Raw genomic sequence first — 22,475 nt, 5'->3', positions numbered from 1 at the left:
TCCAATCTTGATTGCAGAAAATATGACTTCAGTAACAGAGTTGTTAATGCCTGGAATGCACTACCAGACTCTCTGGTCTCTTCCCAAAATCCCATAAGCTTTAACCAAAAACTATCTACTATTGACCTCACCCCATTCCTAAGAGGTCTGTAAGGGGCGTGCATAAGAGCACCAACGTGCCTACCATTCCTGTCCTAATATTCCCTTGATTGTATCCAATTTCGTATAGTTATTACATACTTATGCTTATATATATGCTTATATATCGTATAGTTATTTCATGCTTATGCTTATATATACTGTTGTGACAAATAAAAAAATAAAATAAATAAATCTCTGGTAGAGAATCTGTATTGGTAAAATAAACTGAGCACATTAAAAGAAAGGCTTGATAGCTCTGTATCTTATTATTTAAAAGGAAATGTCTCTAGGGGGTTTAATCTTATGATTCAGTATGCAGCAGAAGTTTTATTTGATGATCAAAAACCAAGGTCTAAAATTTTCCTGAGGAAACCGTTAAATTATTGGCTGAAGTAAGTTAAAAAGAGAGACAAGTGTTAATTCATTAGCTGGGTAGAATAGAATAGAATAGAATAGAATAGAATAGAATTGAATTGAATTGAATTGAATTGAATTGAATTGAATAGAATAGAATAGAATAGAATAGAATAACCACTTTTATATAGCATGTAAACTGCACATTCACAAGAATGAAAGTATCATCAGACTTCCGGTGGCGCCACCTCTTCGCTGAGCTCCTAATTAAGGGGCTCCGTACTGAACATCGTAAAGCCAAGAAAAGCCGGCTTTAATCTCTTTCCCTGGATGAAAGGGAAAAGATAAGAGCAGCAGGGAAGTGTTGGTAGACCTCCCCAGGGGCTTTGTTTTTAATTAAGCAGAGCCCTGAAGGGTCGACAGTCCCATAAATATTCCTGCCATGCTCCGACTTCAGTGCGTGCCTGCAAAAGCAGGAAAAGAAGAAAGTGTCCATCTCTGCTAATTGTCTTATCTTTATGGATCTCTTTAAGCAGACGGAATGAGTGCGAGTGAACAATTACTGGATTGCAAGTATTTTTGATTTCCTGACTTCTACCTTTTAAAAAAGAGAAACTTTTTTTTCTTTGTTTTAATTGACTCTTAAAGATGGCGCCTGAAAGGGAGTGAAAGTGACGAATGGAATTTCATACAGCCTGTGTAACTAAGAAGATAAGAAATGTTATGTGTGGATTTTAATGAAGTGAAGTGAGCTCTCCTATACTTAAAGGGGAAAAGAGAAGTTTCTAGACTTATATTTTGTGAATTTTAAAAACTGAAATGGCTACTAAACCACCTAAGACTGGGGGTAGAAGGGGTTCTGAACCAGCTTTAGAAGATCTGATTAAAGAGCAAGGGAAAGTGTCTGAAGAAAGGTTTAAGGAGATTATGGATAATAATGAGAAAATAAGAGAAGAAATAAAAGAGAATAATAAAAAATAAGAAGATATCTTGATGGCTTTTCAAGGTTTGGCAAAAGACTGGAGGTGGTGGAGGAGGAGGTGCAAGAAATTGTTCAGTCAAATCAACAAATAGAAAATAGAATGGGGAATGCAAATCAAATTGGACAAAATGAAGATCAAGTGGTGGTGATGCAGTATAGAATGATGGAAGGAGCTCTGAGAATTAGGGGCTTGAATGAGGAGAAAGGGGAAGATTTAAAAAAAAATTTATCAGAAGCTCTGGCTGAATTTATTGAACTTGATCCACAAGAGGTTGCTTATCAAATTGACAAAATTTATAGAGTTAATTCTTGGATTGCTAGGCAAAAGAAACTTCCTAGAGACATTGTGGTTTATTTTTTGAAAAGAACAGTGAGGAATCAAATTTTGCAAGTTGCTTTTCAGAAAAACTTGAAAATAGGAGAACAGGAGTTGAAGGTTTTGAAAGAGATTCCTCCCAAGATGTTAAGGGATAGAAAGGACTTTACATTTTTTACACAAGAACTTAAGAAATACCAGATTCAATTTAGATGGGAGGTTCCAGTTGGTTTGACAGTGTATTATCAAGGAAGGAGATATCGTATTGACACAGTGCTTAAGGCCAAAGATTTTCTTTCTACAGTGCTGAAACTTGAAATAGAAATAATAGAAAAAAGAATTCAAGAGACTCAAATGGGTGTGGAAGCTGAGGTGATTCCAGTGATGTTACCATCTGAGGAACAACCACAAGAACAAAGACTGACGAGGGGAGCCCTTAAGCGTAAAGAAAAGGAGCAACAAACTCAAAGTAAAGTTCAGGATTCTGCTACAGAAGCGGTGGAGGAGCACGTCAAGATACGGGAGGATGATCTTCAGTTGATTGCTCAAAAGCTTCAGCAGCCCAGTAATGGCAAATAAAATCTTGACTTGGAATGTCAATGGTTTGAATTCAGCTCAGAAGAGAAGAAAAATATTTCATTATTTGAAACAATTTAAAAATGATGTTATTTGCTTACAAGAAAGCATATTAAACTATCAGATCAAAAGTACCTAATAAACTCAAAGTTAGGTAAACATTTTGTTGCTTCAGCTTTGGAGAAAAAACATGGCATAGTGGTTTATTTGAGAAAAGATATACCAGCCAAGTTAATAGAGGCAGATATTCACGGAAGATATATTGCTATTGAACTTACAATAGAAACAAAAAGGACTCTCTTGTTTGGTATATATGCACCCAATCAGCAACAAGAAAAATTTTATAGAATGTTATATGATAAGTTGATTCTATGGGATTATAAATCGTGCATTATATTGGGAGATTGGAATGGAGTAATAGATACACGAAAGGACAAGAGAATTTCTTCCAAGAAGATACCTGCACATGCAAAGCTGCCTAAATCCTTTTTTGATATGATAGAAGATTTCGAGTTAAGAGATGTATGGAGACTGCGGAATTTGGAGGAAAGAGACTATACTTTTTTCTCTGATAGGCATCAATCCTTCTCACGTATTGATTTTATTTTAATTTCTAATGATTTGCTTTTTAGGGTGAAGAAAACTAAGATATTTCCAAGATGTTTGTCTGATCATAGTCCTGTTTGGATGGAATTGCAATATGGAAAAGAGGGTAGAAGAACTTGGAGATTAAATGAAAATTTGTTTAGATATCAGGATAATGTAAATCAATGTAAAAAGCAGATGAAAGAATTTTTTGATTATAATTTGAATAATGAAACATCGATAGAAATGGTTTGGGACGCCAGTAAAGCTTTTATGAGAGGTGTATTAATATATCTTAATAATAGACAGAGAAATAAGCAACAAAGACAGCGTAGGTATCTAGAAGAGGAAATTTATAAGAAACAACAATTATTAATACATAATCCACATGATCAAAAACTTAAAGATGCAATAAAGTTACTACAGAATCAATTTAATATGATAATGGCTGATCAGGTGGCAACAAATATACAATATGCCAAACATAATACTTTTTGTAACGCAAATAGACCTGGTAGGTGGTTAGCATACACCTTAAGGAAAAGACAAAAACAACGTACTATAGAAAAAATAGATACTTAAAGGAATGGAAAAAATGGATTGACTATATTCAACGTAGATATCAGACTAAGAGTTATCAGACTGTTTTTGAATGATTATGATGCATTATTCTTGATTGCTTTTGGGGGAAGTTAGGAATTGATGATTGTAGGGGTATAATTAAGTTGGGATGAAAATTTTTTAGCATATGTTTGTTTTATTTTTAACTATACCTTGTGCCTGTTCCGGGAAGTCGGGGGGGGGGAGGGGGGTTGTGAAGGGAGGGGAGAGGAGGGGGGGAAAGGGGGAAAAAATTTTGTAAAACTTTTTGAATAAAAAAAAAAAAGAATGAAAGTATCATTGTACATTATTTAAATATGTGTATAAGTGCCAAAAGAAATAATATTTAATATTTCATATCATTTATTTAAGGCAATCTTTCCAGTGGCATTTTGTTCACAGTGAGGTATCTTTTAATTGGAACCTATTGCGATTGCCAAGAGCAATAGGAAGATGATACAAGGAGAGCAAATTAGAATTATGGAAATAAGCATAATTAGCAGTATAATGTCTCCAGAAGGGATATGCAGTTTATATGTTGTTTTGTGTATCTTGTGATCAGTTATGGTTCAAATGCATGAATTCAGGACTAACATCCATATCAGTGCCAAATTACATATTCAAATGCAGTAATATTAGTTTTTTTTCTTAAACTTTTCTTCTACTGAAAAACAGCAAAATAGTTAGCAGAAATAGTCTCCAGTTTCTCTTAAACAGACAAAAAGGGATAGAATCAAGATCACGTGAAGTGTTAGTACCACTTTATAATGCCTTGGTAAGGCCACACTCGGAATATTGCATCCAGTTTTGGTCACCACGATGTAAAAAAGATGTTGAGACTCTAGAAAGAGTGCAGAGAAGAGCAACAAAGATGATTAGGGGACTGGAGGCTAAAACATATGAAGAACGGTTGCAGGAACTGGGTATGTCTAGTTTAATAAAAAGAAGGACTAGGGGAGACATGATAGCTGTGTTCCAATATCTCAGGGGTTGCCACAAAGAAGAGGGAGTCGGGCTGTTCTCCAAAGCACCTGAGGGTAGAACAAGAAGCAATGGGTGGAAACTGATCAAAGAAAGAAGCAACTTAGAACTAAGGAGAAATTTCCTGACAGTTAGAACAATTAATAAGTGGAACGACTTGCCTGCAGAAGTTGTGAATGCTCCAACACTGGAAATTTTTAAGAAAATGTTGGATAACCATCTGACTGAGATGGTGTAGGGTTTCCTGCCTGGGCAGGGGGTTGGACTAGAAGGCCTCCAAGGTCCCTTCCAACTCTGTTGTTTTATTATGTTAAAAATAAGAGATGCTAACTTAACAGTTGTTGTACAAACTCAACAGTTTGTAGCTCCATTTGTATAAAAATAAAAAGTAAATCAAGATTAATAATGTTTATAATTATTGTTTAAATAAACATAATATATTTAGAAAAATATATTTTATAAAATATAAAAAGTAAGTATTTTTAACTAAACATTTTATGTTTAACTAACATAAATTTCAATTATTTATCAAATTTATATAGCTGCACATCTCACAAAATGTTACTCTGAGCAGCGACCCATAAATCCTATAATTTTTCCCATAGCTGCTATTCTCCTTTTCCCAGTTCTTCAGCAGAGAAAGCCATTCTGAATGTTGACAGGAAAATAACTAATTTTAGTTGTCCATTGGATCTTGTAAACAATTGTCTCTAATATTTTAGGTCTGTAATTTCCTGTTCTTAAGATAGGAATATTTCTTTCCTATAAAAGATATTTCCTTTTGATCCTACAAAAATAAACTAATCTATCCAGAAATTAACAATCCCACTTCCAAGAATATTGTTTTTACTAAGCAAATATATATAAATACAAAGAACAGCTTTGGATGGGTGATTATTCACTAAGCAACACATTGTGTAACATTTTCTTTAAAAGAAAGCAGTTTTTGCAGTTGTCTTGAAGTTTAAAATGAATGTTATAATTAGTACTCTTTATATCCTCATGCCTCTTTAGACGTCAAATCTATTCCATTTCTGAGATCTTGTTGGCAAATGGCAAATAAAACAATCAGCAGAAGCAATATTTGAAAAATTTCATGTGTCTTTATATTTATATGAGACAGAATTTCACTTGCTCCAAAATATTTTGAAACAGAAATTATAACATACACTTCAAGATGCATAATCAGAAAATTCTTGTGAGAGAAAAAATGTTGCATTCTTTTGTAATCAGCTTTCCTAAAGACAACTACAGCATAATCCAAGAAGTTTAATTTTTAAATACATTGTTTTATTTTTTAAATGGCAAGTTTTTTTATTTCTACAATCTGTCATTGCTATAAATTCCTTAATTTTAACAGAAAAGAGGTCACTTGAATAATTGCCTTCTTGTTTTTGTGCTGAGAGGTTCAGCTATACAAAAAGAATTTAATTCTTTCAACATCATTATTTTTTAGATGCCGGACTCTGTCAGGCTCACCCAGACCAAAGAACTTTAAGAAGATTCATTTCATCAAGAATTTGCGGCAGAATGATACAAGAAGTGGCAGGTATTTTTCAGGAAAAATGCCATATAATTGGGATAACACATGAATAGAGGAAATGAGAACGTATTATTTGGGGGGCATATAGATACGGGATTTTAAATTCAGAACTGTATGTTTTCGTATGGAAGAACTCTGCAAATAAAATCATCAAGCATATTGATGGAGAATTGTTTATGTATGCTGATCAGTAAACTGAGCTACATGTTTTAAAAATTGTTGCTGTGCTGTTCCTATGACCTAGAAAGCATGCTCTCTCTGTTATGAACTCTGCCTTCTGGATAACATTGCCTCAGAGATTTTGGCTGCCATGACCCTGCTAATCTTTAGATAATCTTTTGAAACATGGCTTTTTCCCCAAGCACCCAGATAGGTTGGTTTTGTGCTCGTTGTATGTATAATCTGCCTTGCTTATAGTACATTATTTGCCTTGTTATATGTAACTCTTATTTAAAGTTAGCTCACTTATGTTTTGGTTATTGCATTGGTTTTAATAGTATATTGCCCAGAATCCATGCTGAGTGGGTCAAATTATAGAAATCTAAATTATAAATAATATACATTTTATCTGCCTGTCTATCCAGATGTATTGAAGCACAAAATATAACATTTCCAACCATCATGGCCACTCTTGTGTTGGTTGGGAATTTGAGGAACTCTAACCCAATACAACTGCAGAATACTAACCTGAGAGGTAATGGTTTAAAATCTTCTGTATTCCATCCATAGAAAAAATGAGCTGGAAAGTTTTATTTGTGGCAAATACCTGCAACAGATACTGAGGTCTCTTCATGCAGTTTCACCAACTATAAATGCTAGTTAATCTTTATCAATATAATTTATTTACTGAAAGTTGTAGCTGTGCTAATCTCTTCTGTACGTGAACAAGCTTGATTCATAATAATATGATTAAATCTTTGCATGAAATCAAGCTTACTATTTCGATAGCCCTAGGCGTCTAGCTAATAAGTGATATTTTATAGGAGTGAAAGATAACAGGCACCATTATTCTCAATAACACTTTGATAAGATTGTGTGTTCTACAACATACTAAGAAACAGAAGTAATAAAATCCTATATTGTTACAGTTGAACCAGGAAATATAATAGACAATGGGATTCTTCATTGCAGTAGGGAATAGTCAGCAGTTGTCTGTAAATTTGCTGTTAGATTTCAATGACTGAGCAATACCAGTTTATTGGAGTTGAAGACTAAGATCTTTTAAATATAGAAAAAAAAATGAAGCCTGAGCACACTGTGCCTGGAATAATTGTGTAAAGAATGTGTGTCTCTTATTTTGTGTTTGAGATGTTGTGAAATTGGTAGGATAAAATGACCACCTAACTTATTTGATGGTGTACAAATGGATGCTGGGCATGCAAGAGAAAGATCTTTATTTCAGTGCTAAAATATTTGAATAATTGAATGGCTTTCTTTTTCAACCACTAACGCTCAGTAAATCCTCAGAAATAAGGAATTGTGTTTATGAAATCTGCCTCCTTATTTTATCTGTTTTTATTGCCAGTTTAAAAGCTCTTATGCAGCAGGATAGAGTTCTGTACATGACTAATAACTGAAGGTAACAGTAACAGATTTGGAAGGGACCTTGGAGGTCATCTAGTCCAAACCCCCTGCTTATGCAGGAGACCTTTAGAAGCATTATTTCACAATGAAACTATAGCATTTGTTATATAATAACAAGGCAAGCTGGTTTCTACAAAGAAAGATTGTTTTCCTATCTAGTCCATGGTTGATTTTAATTGTCAGGGTTTCTTACAGTAAATGTGCTCTTTCCCTACTACTTGGTCTTTTTGATCTCTACCAAATTCACAGTAGTGTTTCTATTGTATGTGTCCCTTTAAAGAGCTTTAGATGAAAATTCTTTAAAATCCTTTCCTGTGGTCAACTGCTTCTAATAAGTAAGGTTAGTGTAATGCCTTGGGTTTCTTTTGCCAATTTCAGTTATATATTGAACTTCGTTATGAGTAAGCATAATATCTTTCAGAAACTTGAAACAGTAGGTAGCAGAGAGATTCTTACTCTTTACTGTCATCTAATTGCTGAACATGTTTTTGTAGTTCAGATGTGATGATCATAGTCATGAATACCTTAATTAAATATTATTATGACTAGTCTCTTGATTGCTGTCCTTACATTTTGCTTTATATTCTTTCCACTCTTCGTGCAATTAAAATATGTAGTTCATGATCAGCAGTGCAGAGTAATATCAAGTTAACTAAAGGGTGAATGAGAGTTCAGTTTTAATGCTTCATGAAGTTCAATTCCTATGGATTAAATGAACATTCCTAAAAGATTAGCATCCAACGTAGCAGACATTCTGTGTAGTAATTTACTGCAGTGCCACCTGTGTTCTCAATTAGAAATTTTGCACAATTTCATTGCATACTTTGATTCTTCGTTGCATAGTTCGAAGAGACTTTGAATATCAGATATTGGTGTAAGTTTAATGCCTCTTTTAAATTGTAGTGCTTTAATTTTTTGAATGAAAACACAAAATAGTGGAGCCATCTGCTTGATGTTAAAGTTGGTTAGCTGTTAAGTATCTGTACTGTCATCTGTTCAGCAGGATTTACCTATTGTTATCTTTATGAATATGGGCAGAAAGAATCATTTATTTCTCAAACATCTCTGGCATTCTGCTTTTAAAAAAAGATAATCAGCTTTCTCATTAGTAGCTTCCTGGGGATTACCTTGTCAGATATTTAAACATAATGAAAGAGACAAAAATATGACACTGCATTGGGAGTTTTGCTGAAAGTTTTTTGGAGACCTAACCCAGGACCAGGTCCTTATTTTCTTCTCTTTCTTACCACCTTCCTGGTGTACTTTCATCGTGTCTTAGACATAGAATTTTTAAAGCTCATAATAATGTTTACAGTATTCTGTTCTGCAGTTGTGGTGCTTGTTTGAAATACAGAGAATAGACCTCTCTTTCTCCCATTAATGATATGATAAAGCTACACTCTTTCAAAGGACTGGCTTCCCCTTCCAAAAGGGGGTGATGAGCTGTCCCTGTGGTTTTACAAATTCAGAATGCCTGGACTTGCATCTGATGTTATTAAATGAGCAGCAAAAGTTGGATTTTGACATTTGAAAATACTTTGCCCACAGTAAAATAATAGACAGGCATTGTGATCATGGAAGAGTTAAAGTGTTGTATCGGATCCCGTGAGGGCCAGGTTCATGATCATCCCCAGCCATGGAAGCCCACTTGGTGATTTGAGCTATCCCTGTAGCTAACCTACATCACAGGGATGTTGCTGTGGGGAAAACTGGAGGAAGGAATGGCGTGTAGATAGAACAAAGGCAGGAATAGCAAAGGTAACATGAAAGAAAAAGAAGAATGAGAAGTAGATTTATGAGACCATTCTGAATTGCTGGATATTCTACTCTAGATCATATCCTTTATCTTGTTTGCCTTCTAGAATAGTCCTTATTAGTGGCAGAAGATCCTTCTGCAGCATATTTTCAGTGCTGCCGTATCGGGATTGTAGCCATGTTGGGTATGTATACTTTTTCATAGTTTTTTTCTGAGCATACATTAAGTGTGACTTACAATATGGATGCCACAGCTGTCATTTCAAGAAAAGGATACCTTAACTTAATTACAAACTCTGCCCAGCTGAAAATTGTTGAAGACCTGCTTGTGGAACTCCAGTTTGGTTTGGTTTGGTTTGGTTTGGTTTGGTTTGGTTTTGTGGGTTTGGTTCTTTGTCTTTGGTCTTCTAGTTGTATTTTTTTTTAATTAGTTGGTTTTTAGTTGTAAGACACTCAGAGTCATTTGAGAGTCAGGCAGCCTATACGTTTGATTAAATATATAGTTTGTTTTTGATGGAAAAACAACATCTACAGAAATAACTACTTTGCAGCATTTGGAATTTGCCTCCTTAGAAGGGGCCCATTGTAATCAAGCAAGAAATAGTGATGTGGTAAGATTAGAAATGAATTGACTTTGTGACATGATGTCTTCTTACTCTTCAGTAGAAGAACATTAAGAACAACAATTCAACAATGGGTTATATTGCAGGGCAAAAGTAAAAGTATTCCCTATATTAAACATACTTTAATAAACATGTAAATATAGAACAGATGTTTTTCAGGCATTTTATTATTTATTCTTCTTCTACAACTAAATATGCTGTAGCACGTAGGATGAATAGAAATTAACAAAAAACTCAGTCATAGCCTTGTTTCCTAAAGATTTTGAAGGCAAATTAGTTAGAACTGCAATTTGACAATAATTACTTCCTTTTTTAATAAAATGAGTTAGATTAAAAATGAGATATTAAGTCTATTCAGTACTATGTAAAATGATTGGCTATCATGTGAACGTTGATATAGTTGCTGAAAAGAGCAGCTGTTTCTGTGCTGAGTTAGCATATACTGTATCATGTATGTGTTGTGGAAAAGGGGATATCAATCGTCTCACCCCACTGGGATTGGCCTGCACCACCCATGCCAGCAGAGGAAACATGCTGTGGGTCCCATCACTCAAGGAATTCCAGTTGGCAGGGTCGAGGAGAAGGGCCTTCTATGCCACCTCTGCCGTGGCTCCTGCCCTTTGGAACAACTTACCCTCTAAGGTGAGATCAGCTTCCACCCTTCTGACCACCCATAAGGGCCTGAACACCCAGCTCTGCCAGATGGTTTGGGGCCCCCATGGGGGAGCTTCACACTAGAGGTGGTTGATGACTTAAAAGGCAATCCTACCTACCTCTCCCCACACACATCCTGCTTCTTTCCCATCTTTTTAACTATAATTCTATTTTTCATTGTAATTTCCATTTTTATTATTTTAGAAATATTTATCCTTTATTATTTTAATGCTTTTACTGCTATAAGCTGCCCAGAGTTGCTTCAAAATAAGGTGGGCAGCAGATAAATTTAATAAATAAAATAAATAATAAATAAAGCCAAACATTCATTGATAAGTAAAATAGGTGCAGTTAAAGGTACAGGAACTAAAGGGCCTCTGTGGCTCAGACTGGTAAGACAGTCTGTTATTAACACAGCTGCCTGCAATTACTGCAGGTTCTAGTCCCACCAGGCCCAAGGTTGACTCAGCCTTCCATCCTTTATAAGGTAGGTAAAATGAGGATCCAGATTGTTGGGGGCAATAAGTTGACTTTGTATATAAATATATAAATAGGATGAAGACTATTGCTAACATAGTGTAAGCCGCCCTGAGTCTTCGGAGAAGGGCGGGATATAAATGCAAAAAAACCAAAAACAAAAACTAAGTACTTATATGATGCATACTAAAAGGGAAGTTATTTTGATCGCAAATCATTCTAGTCAAATTGTAAATTATGTTAACTGCTTCTTTGCATTTTATTGCTAATTGTTACAGTGAAAAAGCTATTAACCAGGAAAGAAAGTGGAAGCTAGTAATTATTTGGACTGAAGATTTTAGAGGGGCAATTTAAGATTTCTTCGCTTTAGAAGATTGATAATTGGTGATCATTATCTCTCAAAGCAACTACTAGCTTTAGAACAGTGATGTTTCTCAGTCCTGCAACAGGAAAGGACATAATAATGTAATTTTAGGCCTTGGCAAGTGCTCCACATGTATAGCTGTTTGCAGTGCCCTGTGTTCACATGACTGCAATTTACAACATTGTTTACATTATGTAAACATAATGCGCAGACTGCACTGGCTACCTGTGGCCTTCCGGGTGCGCTTCAAGGTTTTGGTGAACGTCTTCAAAGCGCTCCATGGCATAGGGCCGGGCTATTTACGGGACCGCCTACTGCTACCGAATACCTCCCACCGACCCGTGCGCTCTCACAGAGAGGGACTCCTCAGGGTGCCGTCGGCGCGTCAGTGTCGTCTGGCGACGCCCAGGGGAAGGGCCTTCTCTGTGGGGGCTCCCGCCCTCTGGAACGAACTCCCCCCGGGACTCCGTCAACTTCCGGACATCCGAACCTTTCGTCGCAAGCTTAAAACGCATTTATTCATCTGCGCAGGACTGGGTTAGTTTTTTAAATTTATGGGTTTTAATTGGGTTTTTATTATTTATTCTAAATTTTTAATTTCGGCCCAATTGAATAAGTTTTTTAATTGTATTTTAATTGTGTTTATATTGTAACATTATTGTGTATTTTATTTGGCTGTGAACCGCCCTGAGTCCTTCGGGAGAAGGGCGGTATAGAAATTTAAATAATAAATAAATAAATAAATGTTTATGTGGCAAATTCATCATGGTCAACTTGCGACAGGACAACTTGCCACAAGACAATACAATGCTATATTAATTGTGTCATTCAATTACTTTTATTATTGGTAACCACATTTTCGTTGAAATTATTGTAACTCTTGTATTTATGGATTGACTTTTTTATTGTATTATTATTGACTATGGTTCTCTTGAAATTAGTATAACTTTTGTATTTGTTGAATTGTCCTGTGGCAAGTTGCCCCGGGGCAAGTTGGTCATGGTGAGTTGTCTGACTTTGTGTAAGGATAGCTTTCATGTGATGCTATATACATGTATGTGAGAAAAAGAGAGAAGGGGAATACAAAAATACAAGTTGGTTTTTACTATGGAGTGGTTCATCCTCAATGCTAATCCGTGTTTTTCAAACAGTTTTTTTTTCACATCAAACTGATGTGTCCTCTCTAATCTAGAAGTTCATTGGTTATTGTTATCTTAAAAATAATATTTTGAAATCACACAATCTATGGAAGACATGCTGTTGACTTTAACTTTCATTAATACAGTGGTACTTCGTCCTTGACTGCTTCAAAACACATTTAATTTAGTTTTCTATGTATTTTGACCTGAAAATGTTGTTCCGGTACTCATTGTTTGGTACTTGACACACTGAGGTAGGAAAAGGGGGACAGTCATGGAGAATGGACAGGAAACCAGCCATGCTGTGAAAGTGACTGACATAAGAAGTCCTTCCTGGCCAAAAAATAGGTCATATGGTAAGTCATGTAGTTTTTTGGCATTCATTGTTTTTACTACTCATTGCACTTCCCGGAACCAATTAACAATGAGTATCGAGGTACCACTGTATATAAGAGAAAGAACATATTTATAAACATGAACTTTCTTGTATAATTAAAGAGATAAATTGAAGGGTTGAACTGAAAAAAGTGCATCTACCGTATATACTCGAGTATAAGCCGAGTTTTTCAGCACGTTTTTTGTGCTGAAAAACGTCCCCTCGGCTTATACTCGAGTTTTTTTTTTTTTTAAGCCCCTCGGCTTATACTCGAGTATATACGGCTTATACTCGAGTTTTATTTCTTTTTCACATTTTACGGACGGAAGCCTGCCGGTGCAGTGAGAGGGCGGGCGGGAGCTGCCAGCCTTCTCAGCTGAGGGAGGGAGGCTTTCCCCAACCGGTAGGTGCCTCATTTCCCACCCTCGGCTTATACTCGAGTCCCCAGTTTACCCCAGTTTTTGGGGTAAAATTGGGGACCTCGGCTTATACTCGGATCGGCTTATATTCGAGTATATACGGTAATTTTCCAACCCTGTATCCAGGTGATGAAATAATACATATATTTGAACAATTTTATTTTGTTTTATTGCATTTTTAGCCCACCATTTTCTCTTTCTTCTCCAGTTTGCTCTTCAAGCCTTCTCTATTTCTAGTCATCAAGACAGAAGACCACATCATACAATATCATATAGGAAACATTCCTTTATGATGAATTTCCCTAACCTAATCTTAGTAATAATTCTGACTGCCTGTTTGATGTTGTGGTGTTGTTTGTAATTAGATCGCTGATAATCTGAGTTCATATTATTAAAGAAGAAGCTTGATGAAATAGGGAGTAAACAAAACAAACTAAAGAATTTCAGGAACTCTAAAAATATTGGCAATGAGAGGAAGACAGAATGAGGAGACAGGCCTTGACTTTTGACTCAGCAATGTTTATTAAAGAATATTTAACAACATTTTGATAAATTATTCCTGTTGCAAGCATGTTCCATCTAATTCAAGAAAAGTTAAATTATAAATACAAGTTTGTACCACTGTTTCACAATTAAAATTTAAAAAATGAAAGCAAAATGGGCACACTTTAAGATGAGTGTCAGGGTTCCAAGGAACACCCCCAAACTGCCAATGAGGTATATTTTAATCAGAATGGAAATAAATGTGATATCATTTCTCCCTGCGTTCAAATGATACAAAATTAAGAGAAACATTAATATCCAGCAATCCATGTAACAGGTATTCAGTTAGAAACAAGGTGGTACATTTTCCACATAATATTTTTTTCTTTAAGAAGTTACTTTTCAGAAAATACTATATATCTGGGGAATAAATAAATAAATAAATTCTTAACTTCCTCCAGAGAAGTTGTTACTATCTTGTGATTTCCTTCTGTTGTATTTACAAATGTCTACTTGGTTAACTTTTTGAGCTTTCAAGGCAGCGTTTTTGTGTAATAAGTAAAATTAAAAGATATTTCATATGGTTTCAAGTATATGGTTGCTGTAATGTTAATGTTATCTAGGTTTCCTACAACGAATGCCAAATAATGTTTGTTTATGGCATAAATTATTGCTTCTAAGCTTCTCATAAATGAAATAAAAGGGAAAAAAGTCTTACATAAAGTAAACTATATATTCAACTAAGAGATATGAAAGTAATACTGTGGCTTCCTAAAAGAAATTTAGGGAACTAAAGACAAAACATGAGGCATTTTAGTCAAATTAAATGAATGAGGTATGAAATAGTCTCAGAAGGGGGACAGTGAAAAGAAGTGTTTCGTGTGTGGTTTTTCTTCTAGCAATAATTGCCAGCATCTTTTATCACATTAATTATAAAATGGATTAGATCGAGATCTATTTTTCAAGTATACCATAAAATCTGATGACAGTAGAACATGTAAAATGTAATTTTTAAAGGAAGCATCTATCCATGGGCATAAGAACTCCTCTGTCAGTTACCTAATGAAGCTGTTTTGTAACACAAAACTAAGGTTAAGGAGGCCTTAATTAACCAATCCCCCTTTTAATTAAATTCTTTTAATCATATCTCATCCAGTGGCTTGATTTAGGCTAAGATGAAGTTTGCTTTATCAGTAAGCTGGCTTTACACATCATACAAAACAGTAAATCATGATTTTTAACCTTATTTATGTATTGAATTTATATGCCGCCCATCACATAACAAATGAGTCTGGGCATTTAATTGGATTTGCACAGAACACTAAGCAAAATAAAATAGTTCACACCATGGTTTTGCTTGATCTGTGAACTCAGTCAATATATTGCCAGCAGCAATATAGCATAATGACCATGTGCTTTGATGTCACAGTACAAGCTCTGTCCTTTCATACTTGCATCACAATGGAAGTATGGAAGGTAAGCAGTAGAGTTGGCATTCTGGTCATGTATTTCCCTGCCCTTTGTAGATGTCCATGCATAAATATCTCCATTTATTCCAATAAGGGGGAGTATTCATATGCACAAAGGAATTTTTTATAAGAGTGTTTGCTATTTCTTCAACTAAATGGAAGATAATTTATGAGTAGAACTACATCGACACAATACAGGTCCTAAATTCATAATAACTTTTAGAGGAGTTCATGGTTATGGTATTGATATATAACAGGATTTCTTTGGGTTTTTTAAAAAGGTTTTTTATTTTTACTGTAAAAATAAATCATTTTCTATTTTCAAGTATATAATAAAACATTTAATAAATATTTTACCTAATAAAACATTTAATATTGCAAATATGTAGACATTTTACTGAATTTTTGCTGCTGTTTGTTTCTTTTGCATCTTAATCTATAACTTGCAATTACAAAATGTAATCTATTTAATCCACTAAGATTATAACTTGGTTGCAAAAACCAAGATGATCAAGATATAGTAGCAAAGAGCTACAAGTGGATTGGGGGTTGTAACTCCATGTTGCCATCTGGGGGTAACAGATGATGTGAGTTGTGGATTAACGGATTCTGTATTTCTTCCAAACATTTCCTGACCTTGATTGAAATTTTACATGAATTTGAAGATATTTTATTAAAATTATTATTATATAATTTATTTAAATTAAATTATTAAATTCAAATTTTAAATTTCCACATAATTCTAAAAACGATATGCATCACTGATTTTATCTCACAGAGATGTGAAAACAGAAGGTGGAAGGCAATGTCATTCTACTGCAGGTGTTTGCTTGAAAGACATAGTTGGCCTTGAAGGTGTGGAATTAGGAGCTAATGGAAAGGTATGGGTACTCATTCTTCAAAATATAGTCTCTGAAATCATAAACTACATTCAATTTCTATATTTGGGGAAATGAATGGTTATTACTAAATAACATTAGATTATTCAGTTCATTTGTAAGTTTATGCCAAAATCATTAATCTCCTTCCAGAGAGCAAGTTTCACTGAATTTACCACTAACTATCAATATACCATAGTTAAGTCGAAATGTGAAGCAGTATTTTTCTATAAATAGCTTCTGGTTCATCTTCTATGATGTGTTCTCTCAACTTGAATATTTTTTTCTTTTCTTCTTGATTAGACTGTTTCTTATACCCAGTTTCTCTTTCCAACCAATGCCTTGGGGACACGGAGAAACACGATAGACTCGACCTCATCCTTTTCACAATTTCGCAATGCAAGCCATCGTAGCCTTTCATTGGGAAGAGCTAATAGCACACAAGGAAGCATTGATACAGGTAGCCTATTAATAGCATATAGCAGTATGCACACACGATTGAATTGGCTATTACGAAACAATGTGACAAAGTTAACATTGGACACATTCTACAGATCTGCTGCATTGTGCTGTTATAGTATGAAATCAGATAATAATATTCATGAATATTGCAAGAGCTGTTGATATTGATGGGATGCCTTGCTTTAGCATTTAACCAAAAGCTAAGGCATTTTGTGACTAAGCAAGTTTGCTCATTGTAGATGCTCACTCAGTGCAGCATAGCTATTTGTAGATCCAGCATTTCACTGACATTATTCAGTCTCCAGTAAGTTTCTACAAACATGATGTGAAAAAATATCATAGTTTTGTTAGCCTCTACCTTGATCTAATAATAGAGCTGATATAAAATTCATGGTTTTATCATTTAGGAAACCTGCTTCCTTTTCTGATCTACATCATATGATTCTTTTACTAACATTTTGTGTACCTATCCATCCATCAATCTACTTCAGTCCTAAATTGTCATTGGAAACTATATCAGCTCTATATCCTGGTTAACCCCATTTAATATTAAATATATATTTCAGATACAAAAATGAAAGCAGACAATATTATACGTATAATTTGATTATCCATTTGACTGCTGTTGCTTTAGGTCTCATGCAGTTGCTTCTTTTTATTAATATTCTTCATAGGCAGTGACTTGGGAGATTACACTGAATACAACCCTAATCTTCTAGATGATCCTCAGTGGCCATGTGGAAAACATAAGCGGGTGCTGATATTTCCTTCCTATATGGTGAGTATAATACTCAGTAATGTGACAGGTAGTTACATTTCAGTTATAATAGTTGGTTATATTTCTGATTTTTATATGGCTTGATTACTATTAAGTCATCTGTGGGTAACAAATTAATATGATTGTACTGAAATTGGAATAGCCCTCATAGAACTGTGCTTACAAGCAAAGAAAAGGACAGTGAAATACCATTTGATTTTTCTTCATGCTTCAGCTACATCAAGGTACCTTAATACATTTTTTATGGAATAGCTGCCCTCCTGTTTTCTTATATACCCTCTATTACTCTTGAAATACTGCTTTTCTGTTTATCGACATCTTGTAATATTTCATAAAAGGGACTGTTTCAACTTCCATTTAGATTTCAGAAAATTTTGCTGCTGCTGCTGTTAAGAGTTATAATTCATCCTTCCTTAAAAGAGAAAACAATCAATAATGCTGATATTGAGAACCGGTTCATGTGATATTCCAACAAATCATACTATACAGTTTACAAGCTGGACATCCAATAGCATATATAGATCTAATTGTGATAATGAATCATTCCAGTGTAGCTACTTTCAAATGCATTATATGTAGATCTCTTTGTGTAAGCAGTTACTTATAAAACTAACTTAAATTGTTTGGCTTTCTAGTCCTCAGCCATCAGGAAGAGACTTTGAGGGTAAAAATGTGGAAGAAAATTGAAGGGATGAGGAGAAAAGCAAAAAAAAATGTGCACACGGCGGTTTCCACTTGCATGACATTGGATTCTGCTCACTGTATAACAAAAAGCCAAAATAATCTGCAACGTTGAGGAGAATACAGTTATTTTAATTGCTACATTTTACAAGAGTGCTGAACTGAGAGTGGCCCTTGTGTCAGCCTGGAACAGTTTGTTCTCTGCCTGCTGAAATCTGGTTTGTAATTAAGTAGTCATTTGTTGGCAGGCTTATGTCATTACAGCTTGGCAGCTGCAGTCTTGTAAAATTGTTCTCTCTCATGGGTGAGGACAGATATACATACATACATGAGATAGGTCAAAGTAGAATATGCAACATGGTCTGAAATAGTGGTATAAACCAGCTTTTGTACAATGTATTCAAACATCCCACTCTTGCACTCTTGTTTTTGTTGTTTTTGTTCTAGTCTGAGAGTAGAATTCTGTTGGTAGTATAGGGACATAATTAATAAAATTAGGACAGAATTTGGCAAAAAAACAACAACACCACCCACAAAATTTTTACAATTTGAAGCATTTGGATTTATTCAAAGAAATGTGCTTTGATAGCACTGCATAAGTTTATGGAGCATGCTTTGGAAGAGGATTGACATAAAGTATTTCCACTAGTCATACTAAGAATATAGTACCCTGGGATGTATCATTTCAACAGTGGTTTAAAAGGGAAAGAACAAATGCAAACAGGGTCTTCTTTCTCTACTACTTGTTTCTTAAAGAATATACATCTCTTTGTGTATGGTCTGAAGAGCAGGGAAATAGATTGTAGTTGCTAGCTAGCCCAATCTCTATGTCTAGGTTAAAAACAGAATTTTTTGGCAGGGTTATATATTTGTCAGCTTGTGTACTGAAAAATACATCTGTTTACAGTCTGGCAGAAGGTTATATTCCAGTGTAGTCCATTCCACCCATTCCATTACAAAATAGCTTTGTCAGATGCATGGGGAAAGATATAATTTATGTTACCCCCTGCAGTTCCATCCTCCCCTGTTTCCAAATCTACTCTTGTAGATTGAGGATGTTTCCAACAAATGTTGAGGGACATTTCTTTAGGATTCTGCAGAAGGAAGAAGGAAATTGAAAGTGTATCAATAAATGACTGTATGTACAGCATTGGATTTCTCCTGAAGCAGCTTTACTCGGCACTACACTATGTAATGGCATTTAAGTTGATGAGGTATCCAAGAACTGATACAGGCAAACAGTCCTGAAAGACTTCTGCTTAGGCTGAAGTGATTTTTAAAAAAAATAATACATTGCATTATTCTGTCTATTTCTAAAGTACCATGGTGGAATAACTACTTTGAAAGTAATTTGGAAGCTTTTCAGACTTCATGGAAGGACAATATCCTGAACCATCCATTGACTGTTTTAGATGTCACATAAGCTTGAAAATAGATGTCACTGCTTTAAGGAATCCCCGCACTAAAATTAATGAAGCTTTTAAAGTAGCATCACTTTATTTCAGGCTTACCTAAAAATAAGGGTGGTGTCCGCAGCCAAATTTCTTGCACCATTGCATGTCTGAATGCTTTGATGTTGATTAATTTGGAAAACAAGAAATAGCTGCGCAGATCCAGAAATTTCTGCACATAACTTACAATATATGCAATTTGCAAATATTTCATCTTTTTCCAGCTTGGAAATTATTGAAAAAAATTGTATGGGGAGCTATGTCCAGCATTTGATTTTTCTTCATGCTTCAGCTACATCAAGGTACCTTAATACATTTTTTATGGAATAGCTGCCCTCCTGTTTTCTTATATACCCTCTATTACTCTTGAAATACTGCTTTTCTGTTTATCGACATCTTGTAATATTTCATAAAAGGGACTGTTTCAACTTCCATTTAGATTTCAGAAAATTTTGCTGCTGCTGCTGTTAAGAGTTATAATTCATCCTTCCTTAAAAGAGAAAACAATCAATAATGCTGATATTGAGAACCGGTTCATGTGATATTCCAACAAATCATACTATACAGTTTACAAGCTGGACATCCAATAGCATACATAGATCTAATTGTGATAATGAATCATTCCAGTGTAGCTACTTTCAAATGCATTATATGTAGATCTCTTTGTGTAAGCAGTTACTTATAAAACTAACTTAAATTGTTTGGCTTTCTAGTCCTCAGCCATCAGGAAGAGACTTTGAGGGTAAAAATGTGGAAGAAAATTGAAGGGATGAGGAGAAAAGCAAAAAAAAAATGTGCACACGGCGGTTTCCACTTGCATGACATTGGATTCTGCTCACTGTATAACAAAAAGCCAAAATAATCTGCAACGTTGAGGAGAATACAGTTATTTTAATTGCTACATTTTACAAGAGTGCTGAACTGAGAGTGGCCCTTGTGTCAGCCTGGAACAGTTTGTTCTCTGCCTGCTGAAATCTGGTTTGTAATTAAGTAGTCATTTGTTGGCAGGCTTATGTCATTACAGCTTGGCAGCTGCAGTCTTGTAAAATTGTTCTCTCTCATGGGTGAGGACAGATATACATACATACATGGGATAGGTCAAAGTAGAATATGCAACATGGTCTGAAATAGTGGTATAAACCAGCTTTTGTACAATGTATTCAAACATCCCACTCTTGCACTCTTGTTTTTGTTGTTTTTGTTCTAGTCTGAGAGTAGAATTCTGTTGGTAGTATAGGGACATAATTAATAAAATTAGGACAGAATTTGGCAAAAAAACAACAACAACACCCACAAAATTTTTACAATTTGAAGCATTTGGATTTATTCAAAGAAATGTGCTTTGATAGCACTGCATAAGTTTATGGAGCATGCTTTGGAAGAGGATTGACATAAAGTATTTCCACTAGTCATACTAAGAATATAGTACCCTGGGATGTATCATTTCAACAGTGGTTTAAAAGGGAAAGAACAAATGCAAACAGGGTCTTCTTTCTCTACTACTTGTTTCTTAAAGAATATACATCTCTTTGTGTATGGTCTGAAGAGCAGGGAAATAGATTGTAGTTGCGGCTAGCTAGCCCAATCTCTATGTCTAGGTTAAAAACAGAATTTTTTGGCAGGGTTATATATTTGTCAGCTTGTGTACTGAAAAATACATCTGTTTACAGTCTGGCAGAAGGTTATATTCCAGTGTAGTCCATTCCACCCATTCCATTACAAAATAGCTTTGTCAGATGCATGGGGAAAGATATAATTTATGTTACCCCCTGCAGTTCCATCCTCCCCTGTTTCCAAATCTACTCTTGTAGATTGAGGATGTTTCCAACAAATGTTGAGGGACATTTCTTTAGGATTCTGCAGAAGGAAGAAGGAAATTGAAAGTGTATCAATAAATGACTGTATGTACAGCATTGGATTTCTCCTGAAGCAGCTTTACTCGCACTACACTATGTAATGGCATTTAAGTTGATGAGGTATCCAAGAACTGATACAGGCAAACAGTCCTGAAAGACTTCTGCTTAGGCTGAAGTGATTTTTAAAAAAAATAATACATTGCATTATTCTGTCTATTTCTAAAGTACCATGGTGGAATAACTACTTTGAAAGTAATTTGGAAGCTTTTCAGACTTCATGGAAGGACAATATCCTGAACCATCCATTGACTGTTTTAGATGTCACATAAGCTTTAAAATAGATGTCACTGCTTTAAGGAATCCCCGCACTAAAATTAATGAAGCTTTTAAAGTAGCATCACTTTATTTCAGGCTTACCTAAAAATAAGGGTGGTGTCCGCAGCCAAATTTCTTGCACCATTGCATGTCTGAATGCTTTGATGTTGATTAATTTGGAAAACAAGAAATAGCTGCGCAGATCCAGAAATTTCTGCACATAACTTACAATATATGCAATTTGCAAATATTTCATCTTTTTCCAGCTTGGAAATTATTGAAAAAAATTGTATGGGGAGCTATGTCCAGCATTTGATTTTGCTTCAGGTTGTTTCCAAATTTGATAGTTACTGGAAAACCTCAGGAATTATTTAGAATTGCTTTCATAGTCAAGAAGTATCCCATGGTGACTTGTCTCAGCAGTGAGTTATAGTAGAAATTCAAAAGGATTTAAATTGTGCTGCAGGGGAGCACCTCATATTTAGTTGTCCATTCCACTGAAGGGGATTAGTCTGCTTGCTGTGTCTGGCTGAATGTCTGCCAGGATAAATAGCTACCAGTTCCAATGGACTCACGCCAGCTGTTCTCTTACATTTAAGTGCTAACAACATATTTCAAAAGTAAACAGTCTGC

The 22,475-nt window shown here is 35.0% G+C and overlaps 2 protein-coding genes across 5 annotated transcripts in view; one reads left to right on the top strand and one right to left on the bottom strand.

Annotated features, from left to right (window-relative positions):
• TMEM241 (transmembrane protein 241) overlaps window positions 1–22,475 on the bottom strand; it is a 113,476-nt gene that overhangs the window by 27,914 nt on the left and 63,087 nt on the right. Inside the window, exon 15 of one of the 3 annotated variants that reach the window (XM_058177404.1) lies at window positions 20,023–21,528. The exons of the other annotated variants lie outside the window; for them this stretch is intronic. Within the exon in view, the coding sequence (XP_058033387.1) occupies window position 21,528 (1 nt within the window). The 3' untranslated portion in view covers window positions 20,023–21,527. Of the gene's footprint in view, window positions 1–20,022; window positions 21,529–22,475 lie in introns of those variants that run through there. 3 annotated transcript variants of the gene reach the window in all.
• CABLES1 (Cdk5 and Abl enzyme substrate 1) overlaps window positions 1–22,475 on the top strand; it is a 64,249-nt gene that overhangs the window by 34,367 nt on the left and 7,407 nt on the right. Inside the window, exons 3-7 of one of the 2 annotated variants that reach the window (XM_058177396.1) lie at window positions 5,992–6,084; window positions 9,525–9,602; window positions 16,200–16,302; window positions 16,603–16,759; window positions 17,436–17,539. In XM_058177396.1, coding sequence (XP_058033379.1) covers window positions 5,992–6,084; window positions 9,525–9,602; window positions 16,200–16,302; window positions 16,603–16,759; window positions 17,436–17,539 — 535 coding nt within the window. The remainder of the gene's footprint in view (window positions 1–5,991; window positions 6,085–9,524; window positions 9,603–16,199; window positions 16,303–16,602; window positions 16,760–17,435; window positions 17,540–22,475) is intronic. The other variant, XM_058177397.1, reaches the window with a different exon arrangement.

This window comes from Ahaetulla prasina, chromosome 3 (assembly GCF_028640845.1).
Source record: "Ahaetulla prasina isolate Xishuangbanna chromosome 3, ASM2864084v1, whole genome shotgun sequence".
Taxonomy (NCBI): domain Eukaryota; kingdom Metazoa; phylum Chordata; class Lepidosauria; order Squamata; family Colubridae; genus Ahaetulla; species Ahaetulla prasina.
This window is presented reverse-complemented; position numbering and strand designations above follow the sequence as displayed.